The sequence below is a fragment of the Brassica oleracea genome, chromosome C2, assembly GCF_000695525.1.
Source record: "Brassica oleracea var. oleracea cultivar TO1000 chromosome C2, BOL, whole genome shotgun sequence".
Classification (NCBI taxonomy): Eukaryota; Viridiplantae; Streptophyta; class Magnoliopsida; order Brassicales; family Brassicaceae; genus Brassica; species Brassica oleracea.
This window is the reverse complement of record NC_027749.1, coordinates 38864251-38883725: the sequence shown is the minus strand read 5'-3', so window position 1 is coordinate 38883725 and position 19475 is coordinate 38864251. Positions and strand designations below refer to the sequence as shown.

At 38.9% G+C, this 19475-nt stretch overlaps 1 protein-coding gene and 1 pseudogene across 4 annotated transcripts; one reads left to right on the top strand and one right to left on the bottom strand.

Moving 5' to 3' along the window:
- Positions 1 to 406: 406 nt before the first annotated feature.
- LOC106327811 (DNA-directed RNA polymerase III subunit rpc2-like) lies at positions 407 to 9751 on the top strand. 4 transcript variants are annotated; one of them, XM_013766078.1, is made up of 39 exons: positions 407 to 495; positions 574 to 621; positions 701 to 797; positions 880 to 1001; positions 1146 to 1238; positions 1313 to 1385; positions 1472 to 1562; positions 1634 to 1686; positions 1950 to 2014; positions 2135 to 2240; positions 2326 to 2436; positions 2750 to 2809; positions 3129 to 3161; positions 3318 to 3368; positions 3450 to 3548; positions 3885 to 3944; positions 4041 to 4133; positions 4471 to 4581; positions 4674 to 4784; positions 5027 to 5143; positions 5262 to 5378; positions 5462 to 5542; positions 5943 to 6047; positions 6139 to 6219; positions 6311 to 6442; positions 6532 to 6576; positions 6787 to 6864; positions 6932 to 7071; positions 7177 to 7267; positions 7440 to 7558; positions 7645 to 7780; positions 7877 to 8007; positions 8374 to 8499; positions 8615 to 8670; positions 8805 to 8875; positions 8945 to 9029; positions 9094 to 9197; positions 9280 to 9408; positions 9509 to 9751. In XM_013766078.1, exons 2-39 carry the CDS (start codon positions 596 to 598, stop codon positions 9557 to 9559), a joined length of 3450 nt encoding a protein of 1149 aa, XP_013621532.1. In that variant the 5' UTR covers positions 407 to 495; positions 574 to 595; the 3' UTR covers positions 9560 to 9751. The 4 variants fall into 4 exon arrangements, 2 of the variants coding, with proteins under 2 accessions (XP_013621532.1, XP_013621533.1); XM_013766079.1 differs by lacking the exons at positions 407 to 495; positions 574 to 621; positions 701 to 797 and having other exon boundaries at positions 880 to 964; XR_001267522.1 differs by lacking the exons at positions 8615 to 8670; positions 8805 to 8875; positions 8945 to 9029; ... (1 more) ...; positions 9280 to 9408; positions 9509 to 9751 and adding an exon at positions 8058 to 8160 and having other exon boundaries at positions 7877 to 8013; positions 8374 to 8403.
- Positions 9752 to 11177: 1426 nt separating this feature from the next.
- LOC106324183 lies at positions 11178 to 12774 on the bottom strand (annotated as a pseudogene).
- Positions 12775 to 19475: the final 6701 nt, after the last annotated feature.

Sequence of the window (19475 nt, the reverse complement as noted above, 5' to 3'; positions counted from 1 at the left end):
TCTAAAGAAATTACTATTCACACAAAGATACAATTTAGAATTTCGTTGTTGTTCAGAATACAACGTCCAAATGAATAACTATATAGTTAACATTTAAAAATCAAAATAGTCCCGCGCGTAGCGCGGATTAACTCCTAGTTCAAAAATATACATAGTTCAGTTATTTGAATTTTTGGATACCCATTTGAACTCAGCTGGTTCTAATAGTATTAATCTGAAATACCAACTTACTAAATTATACAAATTCGGTTTTGGGTTTAAATTATTAAGTTATATACAGTATTGCATAGAGGAAGGGGACTGTTTTGCAATTTTATAGTTGCGAATGGGTGATTTGATAAATAATAGTAGTATTTAACTTTTCCCAAATAACGATCGGGTGGTTAAGTATTTAAAACCCTTTAATTGTTTAAATACACCACCCCTCGCTTCGCCGTCTCTTGACCCCTTCCCTAAACCTCCGACTGTACTAGAATCTATCAATCCTCGTCGCCGGTAAGTTCTTCACTCATCATTCCGTTGATGAAACTCCAAACGGAACTAGAATTAATCGTATTTCTCCCTCGATTTCAGATAACTGACAATCTAAAGAGCGATGGTACTCGATCACGAAGACTTAGAGTACGTTTCTTCCTCATCAACTCTTCATCGATTACAGATTGTGATGTTTACAGATGCTTTAAATGTTACTCTCTTACAGCTTGATGAACGATGACAACTTCGTCGACAAGAAGAAGCTTTCAGCTCCTATCAAGTCTACAGCAGATAAGTTTCAACTCGTCCCTGAGTTTCTCAAGGTTCACATAACACACCCAATATAATCATTTTGTGTATTTATGCCCTCCTGGTATATGTGTGTGTAATTGTCTTGTTGTTTAGGTGAGAGGACTTGTGAAGCAACACCTTGATTCATTCAATTACTTCATCAATGTCGGGATCAAGAAGATTGTTCGTGCGAATTCTCGTATTACGTCCACTCTCGACCCTTCCATTTACCTATGGTCGTCTAATCTTCTTATCGTATTTCTGATAAAAATATATATTATTTTTTTGGAGTGAGATTCTGCTAAAGTTGAATACTTGATGGCTGGCTTTTTCAGTCCTTTGATATGTATATTAAATTGAGATTGTGCTGTTTGATGCAGGTTTAAGGATGTCTATGTTGGTGAACCCTCTATTTTAAATGTTGGTACGGCGGAAGTAATCAATCCACACATGTGCCGACTAGCTGACATGACGTAATATTGGCTTCTTCTCATTATGTTGGCTCTTTGAGAATATCTTTACATTCTTCGCTTTTCTAAAACATCAGGTATGCTGCTCCGATATATGTCAACATAGAATATGTTCATGGAATTCATGGAAAGACGACGATAAGTGCAAAGGTGAATCGCAAAAATATTATACATTAATCCTGTTCATCAAATAAAGTTCAGGACTTCGGGATTAATATGTTGTTCATTTGTTTCAGGATAAGGTTGTTATCGGAAGGATGCCTATTATGTTGAGGAGTTGCCGCTGTGTATTACACGGAAAAGATGAAGAGGAACTTGCAAGATTGGGTTTGTAAACCCTTATCTTCAAGCGTTGATTTTGTTCATCACATTTATTGTATTCCTGTGTTGGTTTCCAGGTGAGTGCCCACTTGATCCTGGAGGATATTTTGTCATCAAAGGAACCGAGAAGGTAATCACACTTCATGCTTCTTATATATAATCTTCTTAGAGCCATCTTTTATGAAGTCTATAGATTGGCTACTTGTCTGCACTTTTGACTTTGGGATATCAGTCGTATATTATTCTCTCTTTACTCCAAAGTCCAGACTCAATTGTGTGTATGTGTAGCCGTTGAGCAGCCGTTTATCCCATTCTTCATGGACTCCTTTATTCCTTTTTACTTGATCTGAAGCCATGATATTGATTCTGTTGGTATTGCTATATTCTTTTCAGGTGTTGTTGATACAAGAACAACTTTCTAAGAATAGGATTATTATTGATTCTGATAAAAAAGGGAAGTAAGTGATCCCGTACATGATTTCAGTCCTTGTAGCATTTGCATTCCATTATTTACTCGCCCACTATTTACATACCAATTTCTCTGTTTGCTGATTCTGTCTCTTACTGCTTATTGCCAGCATAAATGCATCTGTCACAAGCAGCAGTGAAACAACGAAAAGCAAAACAGTTATTCAGATGGAGAAGGAGAAGATATATTTGTATCTACATCAATTTGTAAAAAAGGTGAAGATACATCATCACGTCCTTCTCTTTAGTTGTCGATCTTTCAGGGTTGGAATCTATTGGCTGAGCATGTAATCTGTTCTAGATTCCAATAATAATCGTCCTAAAAGCTATGGGAATGGAGAGCGACCAAGAGATCGTACAGATGGTTGGAAGGGATCCCCGTTTTAGTGCATCACTTCTACCTTCTATGGAGGCAAGTATTGTAGCCACCTGTTTTTTTTTTGTGACTAATTTTTTTGGCCTTTTTAAATGGTAAAGCTTTCAAGTTAGCATAACTCGGGAATTAGCTGATTAGTTCTGTCGATAAAAATGTTCTGCCAAAGTAAACTTGCCACGCATAAAGCTTGCCATAAGGAACCAATTTCTTAGCTTGTCCGTTTTGTTAAATCTAGAAGTTTGATGCATTTCATTTTCTTCACATGTCATTTTGTTCAACCTGTGGGTTCTGATGAGCCTTGATCTGTGAAGCGCCATATTTATCCCTCGAAATGCTTTTCTAATTTCAGGAGTGTATTAGTGAAGGTGTGAATACACGACAACAAGCACTGGACTATCTTGAAGCAAAGGTGCAGTGTTTATCCTCTTAGAGATTTATTTCAAAGTTACCTACCTAGAAAACAGAAAAAATGTTGCTACCCTGTGAAAAAATCTATTTCTAGTGTTTAAAAAGCCATACCTCGTGGCTATCTTTGCTGAAAAGTAATGGGCATAGACTTTATGCTGTTATAGTTAGTTGGATCCACCTCATTTTGTGATGCAACTAGAGAGATAAAAACCCTGCTGAAGAAAAGACTAGACTACCAGCCTATGGTAGTTTAACGGTAGTTTCTGACTTGTGTGAATTTGCAACAAGATTGATATTCTTTTCGTTATTAACTTCTGTAGGTGAAGAGATCATCGTATGGACCACCTGAAAAGGTTTGTATTATTTACTCTGCTGTTACACTCTCTAATTCAACTTCAGACAGATGGGTGATTTGTTTTTATCCTGCAAAATTGAATATGAAAGTTATCTTGCTAAGTGAAAATTCCACATTGTGTATTACATACATTGTGTATTACATGATCTACTAGGATGGCCGAGCTCTATACATTCTGAGAGAATTATTCCTTGCACATGTACCTGTAAGTATCTCAACTTCTTTTGGTTCTTGAAATTTTAGTCTTTACTCTTTGCTTACTGCTTGCTATATTCTTCTCTCTAAGGTGCGTGATGACAATTATCGCCAAAAATGTTTCTATGTTGGGGTGATGTTGAGAAGAATGATTGAAGCAATGTTGAACAAAGATTCCATGGATGACAAGGTAATACCGTAGCCTTCTATCTGGAAATTTCTTTTTGTACATGTTGAATATATTTGAAGTCTGCCTTTTTAACTTTTAGGATTACTGCTGCATGACATATTAGATTACCTAAAGCTGGCAAATTAAAAAACAGGGTGACATTCTGAAATGGCTTACAAAATGTCGTGAACTTCACTTAAAAGAGCCAATGATATTTAAGAGTTGAGTTGACGTGATGATGATGACTATAACTTGTAGTCCAGAGAATAAATTAATATAATCTGGAGAGAAGTCTAATTATAACCCAGAAATTCATATTGCTTGGATCTGTGTTCTCAAATGTGTATCTCCTTGTAGGACTATGTTGGTAACAAGCGGTTGGAGTTGTCTGGACAACTAATATCTCTTCTCTTTGAGGTATCACTGAAACATATTACCAGACGCAGTACTTTCTCTTCCTTTTTCTTGTAAGGTTTTTTCTAGTAATTATTTTCCTCCTTGACGCTGCTACAGGATTTGTTCAAAACGATGACCACCGAGGCCATTAAAAAAGTAGATGCTATCCTTCAAAAACCTAACCGGGCAAGCCGATTCGATTTTTCTCAAGTAAGTGAAAAATACTGCCCTGCTAGTTCAGGTGTTGTTATAACTATGAACCAGTTTCCTTTCATATTTCTGAAGTAAGTATGCTGGCAGTAGGCTCATAACTAGTTTTTAGCTAGGTGCTACTGTTATGATGTCGTTTGGTAATTGCTTTATGAACTTGCATCTCCCTTGGATATCGCACTACAACTTGAATTTCTACAGTTAGAATATTTATTGTTCTCTCTATAGCTTTTGGCCTTGGAATAACATGGATGGAGTCGATTTTCAGAAATAGTTACTTTATTGAAAAAAAACGATAGTACAAACAACTTCAGTATCTTTTGTGATGTGCTTGCAGTGTCTCACTGGAGAAAAGAATCATAATATTTCTTTTGGATTAGAAAGAACTCTTTCCACGGGAAACTTTGATATTAAAAGGTTCAGAATGCATAGGAAAGGCATGACACAGGTCAGTCTTACTCTCTCTGTATACATATATGTGTATGTCATTGTCTCTAGCCTCCTTCGTGCTACAATATGTTAAGAAATCTTTTGATATAGGTCTTGACAAGGTTATCTTTCATTGGGAGCTTGGGGTCTATTACGAAAATTTCGCCACAGTTTGAAAAGTCCAGAAAAGTTAGTGGGCCTAGATCCTTGCAACCCAGCCAGGTAATGCTACTGTCTTTTTTTTTTTTTTTTTTGAATTAAACAGAGGTATCCTGCCCCACAGAAGTTATCCAGACTAGTCACGTGTTGACACGTGTCGGTCCTCTGTCTCTGGCGATGCCGAAATGTTAATTCCCCAATGCTACTGTCTTTTATCAGTCTTGCTGTGATCTTGTGATGAGAATTACTGCTTCTCTTTGAACATTCACTTAATCTGATTTTGGCATTGTGGTTTGCTTTATAAGTGGGGCATGCTCTGCCCATGTGATACCCCTGAAGGAGAATCTTGTGGGCTTGTCAAGAATTTGGCTTTAATGACTCATGTCACAACGGATCAAGAGGAAGGCCCATTGGTTGCTATGGTATTTGGTTGCTAATTTTTTCTCCGTTGTCATTTCTTTGGTTAGTCATCTGTATTTTCGGTGGGTTTTGTCAATTAAGTACTGAATCCGTGTGTTTTAATTGATTTTCCGGAAACAGTGCTTCAAATTGGGTGTTACAGATCTGGAAGTATTGTCAGCAGAGGAGCTGCATACTCCAGACTCGTTTTTGGTCATATTTAATGGGCTAATACTTGGCAAACATAGAAGGCCACAGGTACTCTTTCATAAACACATGGATCTGCAACAGACGGAATACACATCTTTGCACGTCTTCACTAATTTACATTGTTGTTTCAGTACTTCGCCAATTCACTTAGAAGGCTGCGTAGAGCTGGGAAAATTGGCGAATTCGTCAGTGTATTCATAAACGAAAAGCAGGTATTTCGTCCATTTTTGGCATTCTACGTTTGGCCACATGCACCTTATAGCTTGTGTTCATTCGTCCATCAAGCATAACCCAATTTACTGCTGTGTTCTTGTGTATGTATTATCTAAACGTTATATAAGGTAATATGCATTGGTAAAGCTTGGAATCACAATTAAGAATTCTGAATTGAAAATAGATTGAGGAAGCTCCTGATATTTATTTGATAACTCTCCTTCTTTGAGTGATTTCCAGAGAAGAGTTACAGCTGAGTGATGATTTCATTTTTTTTTAAAATTCAACTTTTTACATTGTTGTTAATGAAGGCAGGAAACGATTATTTCCTAAATCCCTGCCAAGTTTTTCTCTTGAATACACAAATGTTCACTGGGACTGACGGTGTGTGTTTATCAGCATTGTGTTTACGTTGCTTCTGATGGTGGGCGGGTGTGTCGTCCACTTGTTATAGCAGAGAATGGAGAATCAAGAGTTAAACAACACCACATGAAAGAACTAAAGGTACATGTGTTATACTCCCGCAGATTCATGTACACTTGTCTTAGTGGTATCAGTTAAAGACATTGCTTGACTGATTTCTATTTCCTTGAAGGATGGTGTTCGCACTTTTGATGACTTCATTCGTGAAGGTTTGATCGAGTATCTTGATGTTAATGAGGAAAATAATGCGCTGGTTCGTGCCAGTCTCCATTTTCTAGATGTATTATATTCTATTGCACCATAGGCAGTTGAAAATAACCCCTGTTATTTTTCCTTGTTTTAAGATTGCTTTATACGAAAGTGAAGCCATGAAAGACGTAACCCACATTGAGATTGAGCCTTTCACCATCTTAGGGGTTGTTGCTGGTCTTATCCCCTACCCTCACCATAATCAGTCGCCTAGAAATACTTACCAGGTTTGTGTGTCTAGACATTATGACATAAGATGCTGCAATTTCAGTTTGCATCACGTTTATACTTAATAGTCCTGTTACTTTGTGTGCAGTGCGCTATGGGAAAACAAGCGATGGGAAATATTGCTTACAACCAGGCAAGTCATTTGTACTCTGCCATATCATTTCATTGAATCGTAGCGTACTGTTTTCCATTTTTGATGACTTAATTAGATCAATTGTTTCCTGTTGTGCTATCCAAGGCTTTGCTTACTTAAGTTGGTCATGTGAAGTCTAATTACTTTAACGCCTCTACCTTGCTCTCTCTCTCAGGCACTGACTTTGCTTTTTACAACCTTTGTATATAGTTAAACCGGATGGACTCTTTGCTTTACCTATTGGTGTATCCTCAACGACCCCTGTTGACAACGAGAACAATTGAATTGGTTAGTGTCTTTGCTATAATCGGGATGTGTTAATAATATGGTACTAATAAATTATGCTTATTAACAGGTTGGATACGATAAACTTGGAGCAGGTCAAAATGCAACAGTTGCTGTGATGAGTAATACTGGGTACGATATTGAGGATGCAATTGTGATGAACAAAGCTTCCTTAGATCGTGGTTTTGAACGCTGCATTGTTAAGAAAACGTAATGGATTTCTTTTTGAGGCAAAACTCCGTTCCTTTTGAGATATCGTATCTTGCATTAACTGTTATGTTTTCTTGCTTGTATTTGTATTGTCTTGTGAAACAGAGTTGTTGCTACTTGCCAGAAGTATGGTAACGATACAGTGGACAGAATACTAAGGCCAGAAAGAACAGGTCCAGATGCTGAAAAGATGCAGGTAAGTACATTTTCTTGCATGTGTCCTCAGCCTAACAGTTCTTATTGTGCTTAACCAATCATAGGCATTTTTTTTTCTCTACCTTTTCGTTGTTTATTTCTTGTGTGCTTGACTGTGGCCTTTCCCTTCACGTTGAATATGTTTTCATGTTGACTATTGTTTTCTTATTAAGATACTGGATGATGATGGAATCGCTGCTCCAGGGGAAATTATTAGACCGAATGATGTGTATATAAATAAACAAATCCCTGTTGACACCAGAGATAACATTACATCTCCGCCATCAGACACGTAATCCACTAACTTTCCCCCATATTTATCATGATTGTTTTTTATAACTGTAAGCAAAACTGTACAATCTCTTGTTCAATTTCCAGTCAATATCGTCCGGCCAGAGAGTATTTTAAAGGTCCTGAAGGGGAGACACAAGTGGTCGAAAGAGTTGCTCTCTGTTCTCACAAGAACGGTAATTTATGCATAAAGTATAACATCCGACATACTCGTCGACCAGAGGTGACAAATTTTATCTTCAATACTTTTATATTTCTAGCCCCAAGCCTCATATTCTATCTACAGTGATAATCCTGTCTTGCTGTGGCTCTTATTTAGCTTGGAGACAAGTTCAGCAGTAGGCATGGGCAGAAAGGTGTTTGTGGTACAATCGTTCAGCAAGAAGATTTTCCATTTTCTGAACGTGGAATTTGCCCTGATTTGATCATGAATCCTCATGGGTTTCCAAGGTCATAGAATATACTCTACATAATATTTCTTTTAATTTCTATGTGCATGTGAAATGCCGTTGTATAGTGAAGAGCCAAATGAAAAAGAGTTCTTCATTTTGTTTGCGAGTTCATGTGTGTGGGGTGTTAATCCTCACACTGCCAGGGCCTCTCGTGGAAGTTTTGCTCTATTGTTACCCTTGCATTTCCCCTACTATATGAACTTTATAGTTAGGACCAAGTCGTTTTATATTTTGCTACCCAACTTGGAGCAACGTATATGTTTAATCCCTTCAGTTCAAAATTTTGAAGTTTCATCTGAAGTTTTTGTACTTACGATTATGTATTATAACTGGTGAATTTATCAACATTTTTTTCTTGTCACAGTCGTATGACAGTAGGTAAGATGATGGAACTTCTTGGAAGTAAAGCTGGGGTGTCTTCTGGTAGATTTCATTATGGTAGTGCTTTTGGAGAAGAAAGTGGTCATGCTGACACGGTTGAAAATATAAGGTACCGTTTCTCTCTCTCTCTCTCTCTCTCTCTCTCTCTTAAATATGAGGATTCTTCTTCTATGTTGAAACTTTTGTTCTGGCATTGAATGTTGTCGAATGTTGTATTATTTCAGTAAGACCCTTGTGAAGCATCGCTATTCCTACTGTGGGAAGGAGTTGTTATACTCAGGTACAGCTTAATGATACTTCATAACATCGCAGAATATATGTTAAAATCCATACCCAGTGTCGGTTATCATGTTCACTGAAATTTGATTCTTTCTTTGTACAAATTCTGCGATGATGACCTTGAGTGTCTCGCAGGTCTCAGTGGCGAGCCATTGCAAACATACGTCTTTATGGGGCCAATATATTACCAGAAACTGAAACACATGGTGAGGCTTCCTCTAACCTATCTAAACCATTTTTTTAAACAAACATAACACTTATATGTTGACGAGTAGGTCATGGACAAAATGCATGCGCGAGGGAGTGGACAGCGTGTGATGATGACAAGACAGCCAACTGAAGGGAAATCTAAAAATGGAGGTATGCGCTTCTTCAACCATGAATTGTTGTTTTCTTAAAATTGCAATCTCTAATGCTGTCGCAGGTTTACGAGTGGGAGAAATGGAACGAGATTGTCTTATTGCTTATGGAGCCAGCATGTTGATCTATGAGCGTCTCATGCTCTCTAGTGATCCTTTTGAAGTTCAGGTAATATAAATCACAATGCACTATATATTCTTGATAAGTGGCAAAATCTGTGAATATTTGTTAACAAAAAATATAAATGCAGGTTTGCAGAGCTTGCGGTTTATTGGGATATTACGATTACAAGCTGAAGAAGGCAGTTTGTTCAACTTGTAAAAATGGTGATAGCATTGCTACTTTGAAACTCCCTTACGCATGCAAGCTCCTTTTCCAGGTAAAACGTTTGATCCCCACTGTTTTTCGCCTTGTTTTGCCTCTCAAATTGAACTCTCCGCTCAATATAACGACGCTCTCGTGTAATTCATTGGTTACAGGAACTGCAGTCGATGAATGTTGTTCCGCGTCTTGTTCTAAGGGAAATGTAGATAAGCTCTGAAGACTGTTTTAACCTTTACGACAGTCTCGATGGCTTTTTTAATATCCTTCTCTGGTCCTCCGAGTCCTTGAGATTGGACCATATTAGTGTAGATGACTAAGATGTTAAGAATCGTATGTTTTGTTCTCACTGTTCTGAAACTAACAAATAATGGGAGAATCTCCATTCTTACTCCTATAAACATTGTCTCCATCAACACAAGACGATCTTAGAGCACAAGCACAGAAACTGTCTTCTGCTACAGAAGCTAACATACATAAACGATGATTGATCAGATCAGAATAACAAGATAAACAAAGCAATCCAGATCGTAAAATCCAATAAATATACAACCTTTTTACTCCAAAACCTAGTTTTAATACTTTCATAATAATTGCAATTTTTTAAGCTATAACGATTACAAATTACGTTGAAATTTGCCCGATTGGGGATTAACGATCCAATCAAAATTCTCCAAAATTTGTCAGTCGAATTCACTACTTGAGAATAAACAAAAGAAGAGCCCAGAAAGAATCTCTACAAAACAGGGAAATGACAGAGACCAATTTGGCGTTGATGTTCTTGTTTCCAGGGGTGGGCATGATCGTTGATGAAATGAAGCTCTGTGATCAAAATATATATATGGCAGATGGGAAACGTGTTACTCTATTGAAAAGACGGAGAAAAGTTTCAATGGACGACGAGTAGAGAGAACCAACCAAGAAGAGCTTCCTCAATCCAAATATATTACTCTCACAAAAGAAGCAGGAAAAAAAAACAAAACTAAAATATTACACGGCTCGTGATTACGACATGTGTGACTGACTTGTGATTAAAACATCGAAATTACTACGGAAACACTGATTAATTTATCTATAATTCTTGAAAAGCCCCATAACAAATTGAGGTTCACGCTGAACTTATTAATAATTTATTACCGTAGACTTTTTTTTTTTTTTAAATGTCTCAAATTGGTATTATTGGTTGTGAGTTATTATAAAATATTATAGTCTAGGTTGCATGGAAACTTCATTCACCGGATTAGAAGGACGCAGAAAAGACCATGTTCTAACAGATATTTGGGTGGTGCAGTTGAGGATAGCTAGCTAATGTTGATGCATTACTGAACTCAATAAAGTGACCTTTAAGACTAACTGAATAATGCTCAGCAAATTGTTATCCACTTATCTGCCCCTCCTGGTCTGCTCGATACCCATATCTTCAATGACCAAAGAATTCAGCTAACATTTATTTACTGGGACTTACCAGTGACAGTTCTTGTTCAGAATGCATTATTACAGGTTGCTGTTTGGAATTGGAACAGTGGTTCTTGTCCACCATTAGTCTCTTTCTCTTGCAACTATGTAAATATACATCTATGAAAAAAAAAATCATGTTTCTCATCTATTTTTGTTTTAGTCTCATGTATCTGACAGTGTCTGTATAGTCTAAAAGCATATACCAATATATAAAACAAAAAAATACAAAAGGTTGCATGTAGTTAGAATGTTTTGGGTTAATGAGCATTCCTATGTTTATTGTTGTACAAGTAACTCTATCCATCATCTTTAGTAAAACTGAACCTATAAGTATCTGAGCAGACATATCTAATCATATTCAACTTATTTTCATGCTGAGTTCTCCAGACCATCTCTTAAAGAAGAAGACGAAGGAGAGGATGACGCAGAAAGACAAGACTCTTTGTCTTTTCTATATGCCTTTTGGACATCATCCTTAAGCTCTCTATATCTCATTCTCTTCAGTCTTCTCTCCAGAGGAGATCCTTTCTCAATATGCAAGTCATCGAGAATATCATCATCTATATACTCTTCCATGTACTTATCTAAAACCTCTAAGCCATATGGAAAATACCTTCTACCTGTCTCAACTGCATTGTGAAACGTGTAGTGGAGTCAGCCAAGAGAAAAATAAAAGAAGAGCAAATCTTTTTTTCTTCTTACCTGTTTTCATTAGAGCCTCCATACGAGTAAGAAGTCTTTTGGTTTGCATGAGGAGTTTCGTTTAAATCAACCTGACTCAAGTTTCCTGTTAACCCATGTGAAGGCGGGGGAGGACCAGTGAACTCCCTTGTACCTTCTACATTAGCAATGTCCATAGCCACATTAGCTTCTGTTGGAAAGAACAACCGAGCAAGCCCCACTGCAACAAAAAAAAAAGCTCAATGGTTCAACAGAAATGTCACAAGAATCTGCCAATTATCAGTCATTTACCTCTCTTTTCTAGGTATAACAGTCTCATCTGTAGATCTTCAGGCATAGAGAGGGAACACATTGGCGAATCAGCAACCATAAGTATCTCTGCAATTACTTTGGGATCACTATACACCACTGAGTAATGCAGACCATTGGCTTCATCTAGAGTGATATCTGACTCGGTCAAAAGAAGCTTCACAAACTCAACGCATCTGAATCCAAGGGCTTGAGGATTTTCCCGACTCTCTCAAGCATTTTATCTGAAACCTTGGGACTGTTCTCTTCTTCCTCTTGTGGAGACTTGAGACTAATCTGTTTGATTCTCTCAGCTACTTCTAAAGGAACCTCTTTTTCGATACAGAACCTATAGAGACCTGACCTAGCCACTCTCTCAATACATTGATCAAGCAGCTGAGTCAACTTACAATAGAAAGCAACCAAAAGAATAGGAATAACATTCTCAACCAGAGACTTCTCCACAAAGTTACAAAGCCGCCGCTGAAAAGATGAAACAAGCTCAGGCACTTGGAGAATAGATGAAGCATACAACAACGAAATCAATAGCAGGTCGACAAGAATCATGAGCACAAAGAGAGTCAACACAAGTAGAAACCTCCAAAGGATACGGCTTTAACCTCCCAGTGTAGACATAACTCAGGAAGTGAACAAAAGCTTCCTGCCCAACAACAGCTCCATAAGGCACAACCTCTTTCAAATGGTACTTTGGTCTCTCAATCTTGGAACGTTTCTTGTCTTTCTTGAACAGTTCCTCGAAAAACTTGCTCCTTTCAGCCAAAATGCATCTGTGAACACCAACGGGAACACCCTCGACAATGATCTTTGCATCTGTGTAATCACAGTCTGGGCTACTGGGAAGCTGCTCAAGATTGGAGCTGAGTTTGGTTAGACTGATCACTTGGAGGTTAGAAGCTGAGCTTGGTGAGATATGGTTAGACCCAGTAGAGACGTTAGAGAAACGAGAAGATGTGAAGCTTAAAGATGATGATGGTAAAGTCGATCAAGACACAAAACTTATAAAACGTTTCTTTGTTTTATTTCTTTCTTTGCTTTCTTCCTATAATATTGTAGAGATCATCTTTCATTAGATCTCTTTATACATAGGACTCTCTTAGCTTATCCTATTACAAGTATATCTATGAATCTTATCATTATCCTAAACATATAAGTTATTCTACTTATCTTTAATGAATAACTTGTTTCCTAAGCTATCTTTCTGTGAAACTTATCCAACATTCTCCCTTCTAAGCTTCACACCATTTTCACTTAGATCTTGTACTTTGATCAGTTCCCTCATCTCCTTGAACTTGATCCTTGCTAGTGCCTTTGTTAGTATGTCTGCACGTTGCTCTGCTCCCAGTACATGTTCCACATCAATGAGCTCTCTTTCAACACATTCTCTGATGAAGTGAAACCGCTTGTGAATGTGCTTGCTGCGTCGATGGAATACTGGGTTCTTGGCTAATGCTATAGCTGATTTGTTGTCCACGCGTATCAGTGTTATTTGGACTTCTCTTCCTGTGATCTCACTCATTAGCTCTTGAAGCCAGATGGCCTGTTTAGCGGCTTCTGTCGCTGCCAAGTATTCGGCTTCATCGGAGGATAGAGCCACCACGTCTTGTTTCTTCGAGCACCAAGATATTGGTGAGTCACCGAGACAGAACAGATGTCCAGTTGTGCTTCTTCCATCGTCTGGATCAGTATTATGGCTGCTATCGCTGTATCCTATAACTTCTTTAGATCCTCCATGAGAAATTGTATGAATTTGGTGATTAATATTTGAGGAGAATGTGATATAGATCCGTGAGAGAGAGTGAGAGAGATATGAGTTTGTTTGCTTTAGAGAAAGAGTAAAGAGGAATCATATTTTCATGGATTAATTCTGAACATGTTACAACCTATTTAAAGACAAACCAGATCACAAGTTGCCAAGAGAGAAACAATAACCAAATTCAAGGAAGTACAAATAAGAATAAACAAAGAGGAGAGAGGTCTGGCCGGTCAGGCTCGTCCAGCCAAGTAGAAAGCGACAGTTCACAATGGTCCACTCTGATCTGATCTTCCTTAACCAACCCTTGACTCTCCTCCAACGTCTCTCTTTCCTTTGTGTCGGCATTCTTCACACTTCTAGCTGATTTAAATGAGCTTCCTTGACTAAGTCCGTCTCTTGTCTTGCAAGTTACATTAGGGTTAGGGTTTTTCTCTTGTACGGACAGTACCAACTCCAAACCCTTGTCTTGCCTTGCTATCTTGCTGCTGTCTCTCATAGATTCATGTTCAACCTTTGCAACTCTTATTTGCTTCATGTCAACACTCCCCCTCAAGCTTGACCATAGGGACTGGCCAAGCTTGGAAGCCATGAAGCATTCCCTCATTAAAACCTTTAGCTTGAGAAAAACCACATGGGAGAAAACTCAAACCAAGGAAAAAGAGTAGAACACTTCATGGCTAAGAGGATTAGTGACAAGTGAGGTCTATGAGTCCAAGCTTAGGATGAATGAACTCACAGACCTTGCTGCTGGCTGCCTTGGTAAAGATGTCAGCTACCTGATCTTCACTTCTTGTGTAGCATGGACGTATCACTTGCTGCTCAACTGCTTGTCTCACCTTGTGGCAGTCCACCTCTATATGCTTTGTTCTTTCATGGAAGACTGAGTTGGATGCAATATGAATTGCTGCCTGGTTGTCACAGTGCATGGTCATGGGCGTGGTGATCTCAATACCCAAGTCCTTCAGCAGTCCCTTGATCCTAAGCTTGGACTGTATTCTCGATCTGTATCACATGTATCAAATGATCTCAATGAAATGCATCAAAATGATCTCATCGATCTGTATTCTGCTTCAGCACTTGAACAAGATACAATTTTCTGCTTCTTGCTTTTCCATGTGACCAGATTCCCTCCAATAAATGTGCAATAGCCTGTGGTTGATCTCCTATCAACTCTATCTCCAGCCCAATCAGCATCACAGTATCCCACAACTTCAGTATTCTTGTTACATGCCATCCAAACTCCTTGACCTGGCGCCTCTCTTAAGTATCTCAAGATTCTTTCCACCATGTTCCAGTGATGAACCTTAGGAGCTCCCATATGTTGGCTTACTTGATTCACAGCAAAGCAAACATCTGGTCTGGTGATTGTCAAATAGATGAGCTTGCCCACCATTCTTCTATACATCTTGACATCTTCAAATAGAGTAGCTTCATACTCCCCCTCTCGGAGCACCTTGTAGCTTTCTTCTAATGGTGTTTTAGCCTGTCTACTTCCAAGGTTTCCTGTCTCATTTAAAATGTCAAGTGTGTACTTCCTTTGGGATAAGAACAGCCCCTCTTTAGATCGACATATTTCAATCCCAAGGAAGTACTTTAACTCTTCCAAATCCTTGATATCAAAAACATTTTTAAGGAAAGCTTTGGTTGAGAGAATACCTTCCTTGTTGCTACCAGTGATGATTATATCATCTACATATACCAAGATCACTATAATACCTTTCTTGCTGGTGAGGGTAAAGAGTGAGTGATCTGCTTGTGACTTCACAAAGCCTCTCCCATTGAGGGTTGTGCTTAGCTTATGGTACCATGCTCTTGGAGATTGTTTCAACCCATAGATCGCCTTCCTAAGCCTGAGCACATTTCCTGGTTTCACCATGCCTTCAAGACCAGGAGGAGGCCTCATGTATACTTCATCCTCTAGTTCTCCTTGAAGAAAGACATTCTTCACATCCATCTGCCACAAATCCCACTCCAAGTTGACAGCAAGTGATAGTAGAATCTTTATGGTATGTAGCTTGGCCACTGGAGCAAATGTATCCAAGTAATCTTCACCATATACTTGAGTATATCCTCTTGCAACCATTCTGGTCTTCTTTCTTTCTGGCTTCCCATTGGCTCCATACTTAATGGTGTAGAGCAGTCGGCTTGTCACTGCTTTCTTTCCTTTGGGAAGTTCAGTCTCAAACCATGTATCATTCTTGATCATGGCTCCCATCTCATCTCCAACATATTCTCTCCACTCCTTATCTTGCATAGCTTCTTCATATGTTTTTGGAATGTATTCTTGATCCAACTCACTAATGAAGACTTGATGTTCTTCTGGATAGTGGGCAAGTGAGCATACTGCACTGATGGGATGAGCTACAGCCTCAGCATTGAAGTATACTCTTGTATTACTCCAGTTAGATGCCGGTTTCCTGAGCCTTGCACTTCTTCTAGGTTGAATCTGTTCAGGTTCAGCTTCATTCACTTCACTTGGCTCACCCATTTGTGTCTCAGCTTCTGATATCTCATCTTGATCATGAGAGACTGAGCTCTCTTCAGGTGGAACTTGCGCAGGCTGCTCAGTACTATCACCCCCTTCAGGATCAAGATGAGTGATCTCAACATCCTCCACTGTCTCTTCTACAGTTTGTGTTGGAACCTCTCTGACCGGGGCTGGTGAGTTTGGTAAACTGATTCCAAGCCTCTCCATAATAATTCTCAGGTTATTGGCTCTGTCCGAGACAGATGTGGATAGATCCTTAAGTTCTTCCGAGCTCCTCTCAGCATAATAACCTCTAGACTCCATGAACTTAACATCCCTTGATACTAGAACCCTTCTGGCCTCTGGAACATAACATTTGTACCCTTTCTGATGTGTAGAGTAGCCAATGAACATTGCCTTTGTGCTCTTGGCCTCTAGCTTGTTTCTTAGCCCTCCTGGAACAAAAACAAAACACACACACCCAAACACACGCAAATGATCAATAGATGGTTTAGTCTTGTTCAGTACCTCATATGGAGTGGAATCAAGAAGGACTCTTGTAGGTGTGCGGTTGATTAGGTAAGTGGCAGTGAAAACTGCATCTCCCCAAAATCTTTTAGGTACATTAGCGTGAAACATGAGGCTTCTGGCCACTTCCATGAGATGTCTATTTTTCCTTTCAGGCACACCATTTTGTTGTGGAGTGTAAGGGCAACTAGTTTGTTGTATGATTCCATGGGCAGCTAAGTGTTGTTTGAAGGCTATGCTAGTATACTCACCACCATTATCTGATCTAAGAATTTTAATCTTGACATTAAAATGGTTAGTGATGTAATTTTGAAAATTTTTAAAAGCTTCTAGCCCCCTATCTTTAGATTGTAGCAGAGTGATCCAAGTGTATTTAAATTTTTCATCTATGAATGTCACAAAGTACTTATATTGCTCTCTAGATGCACAGGGAGCAGTCCACACATCAGTATGAATTAAGTCAAAGCAATTATCATAGATAGTCTTGGATTTAGGAAATACACTTCTACAATGTTTCCCTAAGATGCAAGCTTCACAATCACTTTTAAAATTAATACTAGGCAACATGATGTTCAAGGCATGAGAATGAGGTTGTCCTAATTTAGCATGCCACATTACATCTTCAGGGAATTCAGAAACATAAATAAAAGCACTAGATAAATCAGAAGCTGGTCTTGTGTCCTCAAGCAAGTACAAGTCTCCCTTGGTAACACCTTTTCCAAGCAACTTACTAGAATCAATATCCTAAAAATATACACTGTTAGGAGTGAAAGTAACTTGACAGTTCAAATCAGTAGTGACTTTCTTAACAGATAACAGGTTTGAAGCAAAGGTTGGCATATAAAAAGCTTTAGATTCTCTATCAAATAGCTTAAGATCTCCTACACCTTTTATTGGAATTTTATCTCCATTTGCTATCATCACATTTTCTAAGGCTGGTTCTATGTTTTTAATCAGGTTTAAATCACTAATCATGTGATGAGAGGCACCAGAGTCTATTATCAATGGTTTAACTGATTTTAAAACATTTAAAACATTTCCAGCAGTGTGAGAAGCATTAAGAGAGATACCAAGAGTTCTAGAGATACCAGATTCTTTTAAGGCCTAGATGAGAGCTTCCAAGTCAGATTTCTTGAGAGTATCATCTAGGTTGACCCTTGGTGTGGTGTACACTGACGTGGAGGCCATTGCACTTCCTCCACCATGATTGTTGGAGAAGCCTGAGGTTGGGGTCGCCGGCTCAACACCATCAGATGAGAAGTTAGCTCTTGCATCCTGGTACTGAGATCTTGTCTCCTTGAACTTGTTTGGCTTCAGGTGAGGATGCAGGATCCAGCACTTGTCTTTCAGATGACCCTTCTTCTTGCAGTGATCACAGATCACGGACATTATATCCTCTTGCTTGTAGGCGGCCTTGTTAGCTACCATTCCCTCAGCCTGGTGAGCCATGTTCAGGTCTCCCTTGCTTCCAAATAGGCTCACAGACCCTTCTTCCTTCTGGATTTGAGCACAAACATCATCTAGATCAGGGAGCTTGTCAGCTCTTAGGATGTGCTTGATAAGTCCTCCATAAGATGAGTTGAGAGTGAGCAGCATCCCAAAGACTTTATCCTCTTCACGCCTGGATAGGAGGACATCAGGATCCACAGTGTGTGGTCTCAGTATCTCCAGCTCTGCCCAAAGGGATCTGAACTTGCCAAAGTGGGGTTGAAACTCTATATCTCCTTGGCTAAGACCATTGAGTGCTTTCTTCACTTCAAAGACCTTAGTTAGGTTGGAAACATTTCCATAAACCTTGTAGAGAGTGTCCCACAGTTGTTTGGTGGTCTCACAGTATGAGTAAGACTCCATGATTGCTGGTTCAAGGTAGCTGAGGAGAGCTGAGAGCACCATGAGATCTTCTTGACCCCATTTCTCTTCATCAGCAGCTACTACCATCTCCTTTCCATCTTCTCCTTGGATAGTTTGTTTTGGAGCTGCATCTGTTGTGGCATACTTCCATAAACCTTTTCCTCCGAGGGCTCTCTTCACCATCCTTGTCCAAAAGAGATAATTAATCCCTTTCAAGGTCACAGGTATGTTGAGATGTTTGTTGTTGTTGTTGTTGTTGTTTTCCTCCATCTTCCTTCCAAATCGCCAAGAACAGGAGAGAGAAAGATTAAAGGATGAATTGAAACAAGAACAGAGTGTTTGCGGAAGTTGAAGTAGGTTTCAAGAGCTGTGCTGCTCTGATACCATGAGAAATTGTATGAATTTGGTGATTAATATTTGAGGAGAATGTGATATAGATCCGTGAGAGAGAGTGAGAGAGATATGAGTTTGTTTGCTTAAGAGAAAGAGTAAAGAGGAATCATATTTTCTTGGATTAATTCTGAACATGTTACAACCTATTTAAAGACAAACCAGATCACAAGTTGCTAAGAGAGAAACAATAACCAAATGCAAGGAAGTACAAATAAGAATAAACAAAGAGGAGAGAGGTCTGGCTGGTCAGGCTCGTCCAGCCAAGTAGAAAGCGACAGTTCACAATGGTCCACTCTGATCTGATCTTCCTTAACCAACCCGTGACTCTCCTCCAACGTCTCTCTTTCCTTTGTGTCGGCATTCTTCACACTTCTAGCCGATTTAAATGAGCTTCCTTGAATAAGTCCGTCTCTTGTCTTGCAAGTTACATTAGGGTTAGGGTTTTTCTCTTGTACGGACAGTACCAACTCCAAACCCTTGTCTTGCCTTGCTATCTTGCTGCTGTCTCTCATAGATTCATGTTCAACCTTTGCAACTCTTATTTGCTTCATGTCAACACTCCATTCTTGAACTTCAAACCGAGACCACATGAGCTCTTCAAATATCTCAGAACTTGCTTTAAGGCTTTCCCATGCGACTCTCTTGGTGACTGCATGAACCTACTTAGTATGCCGACACTAAATGC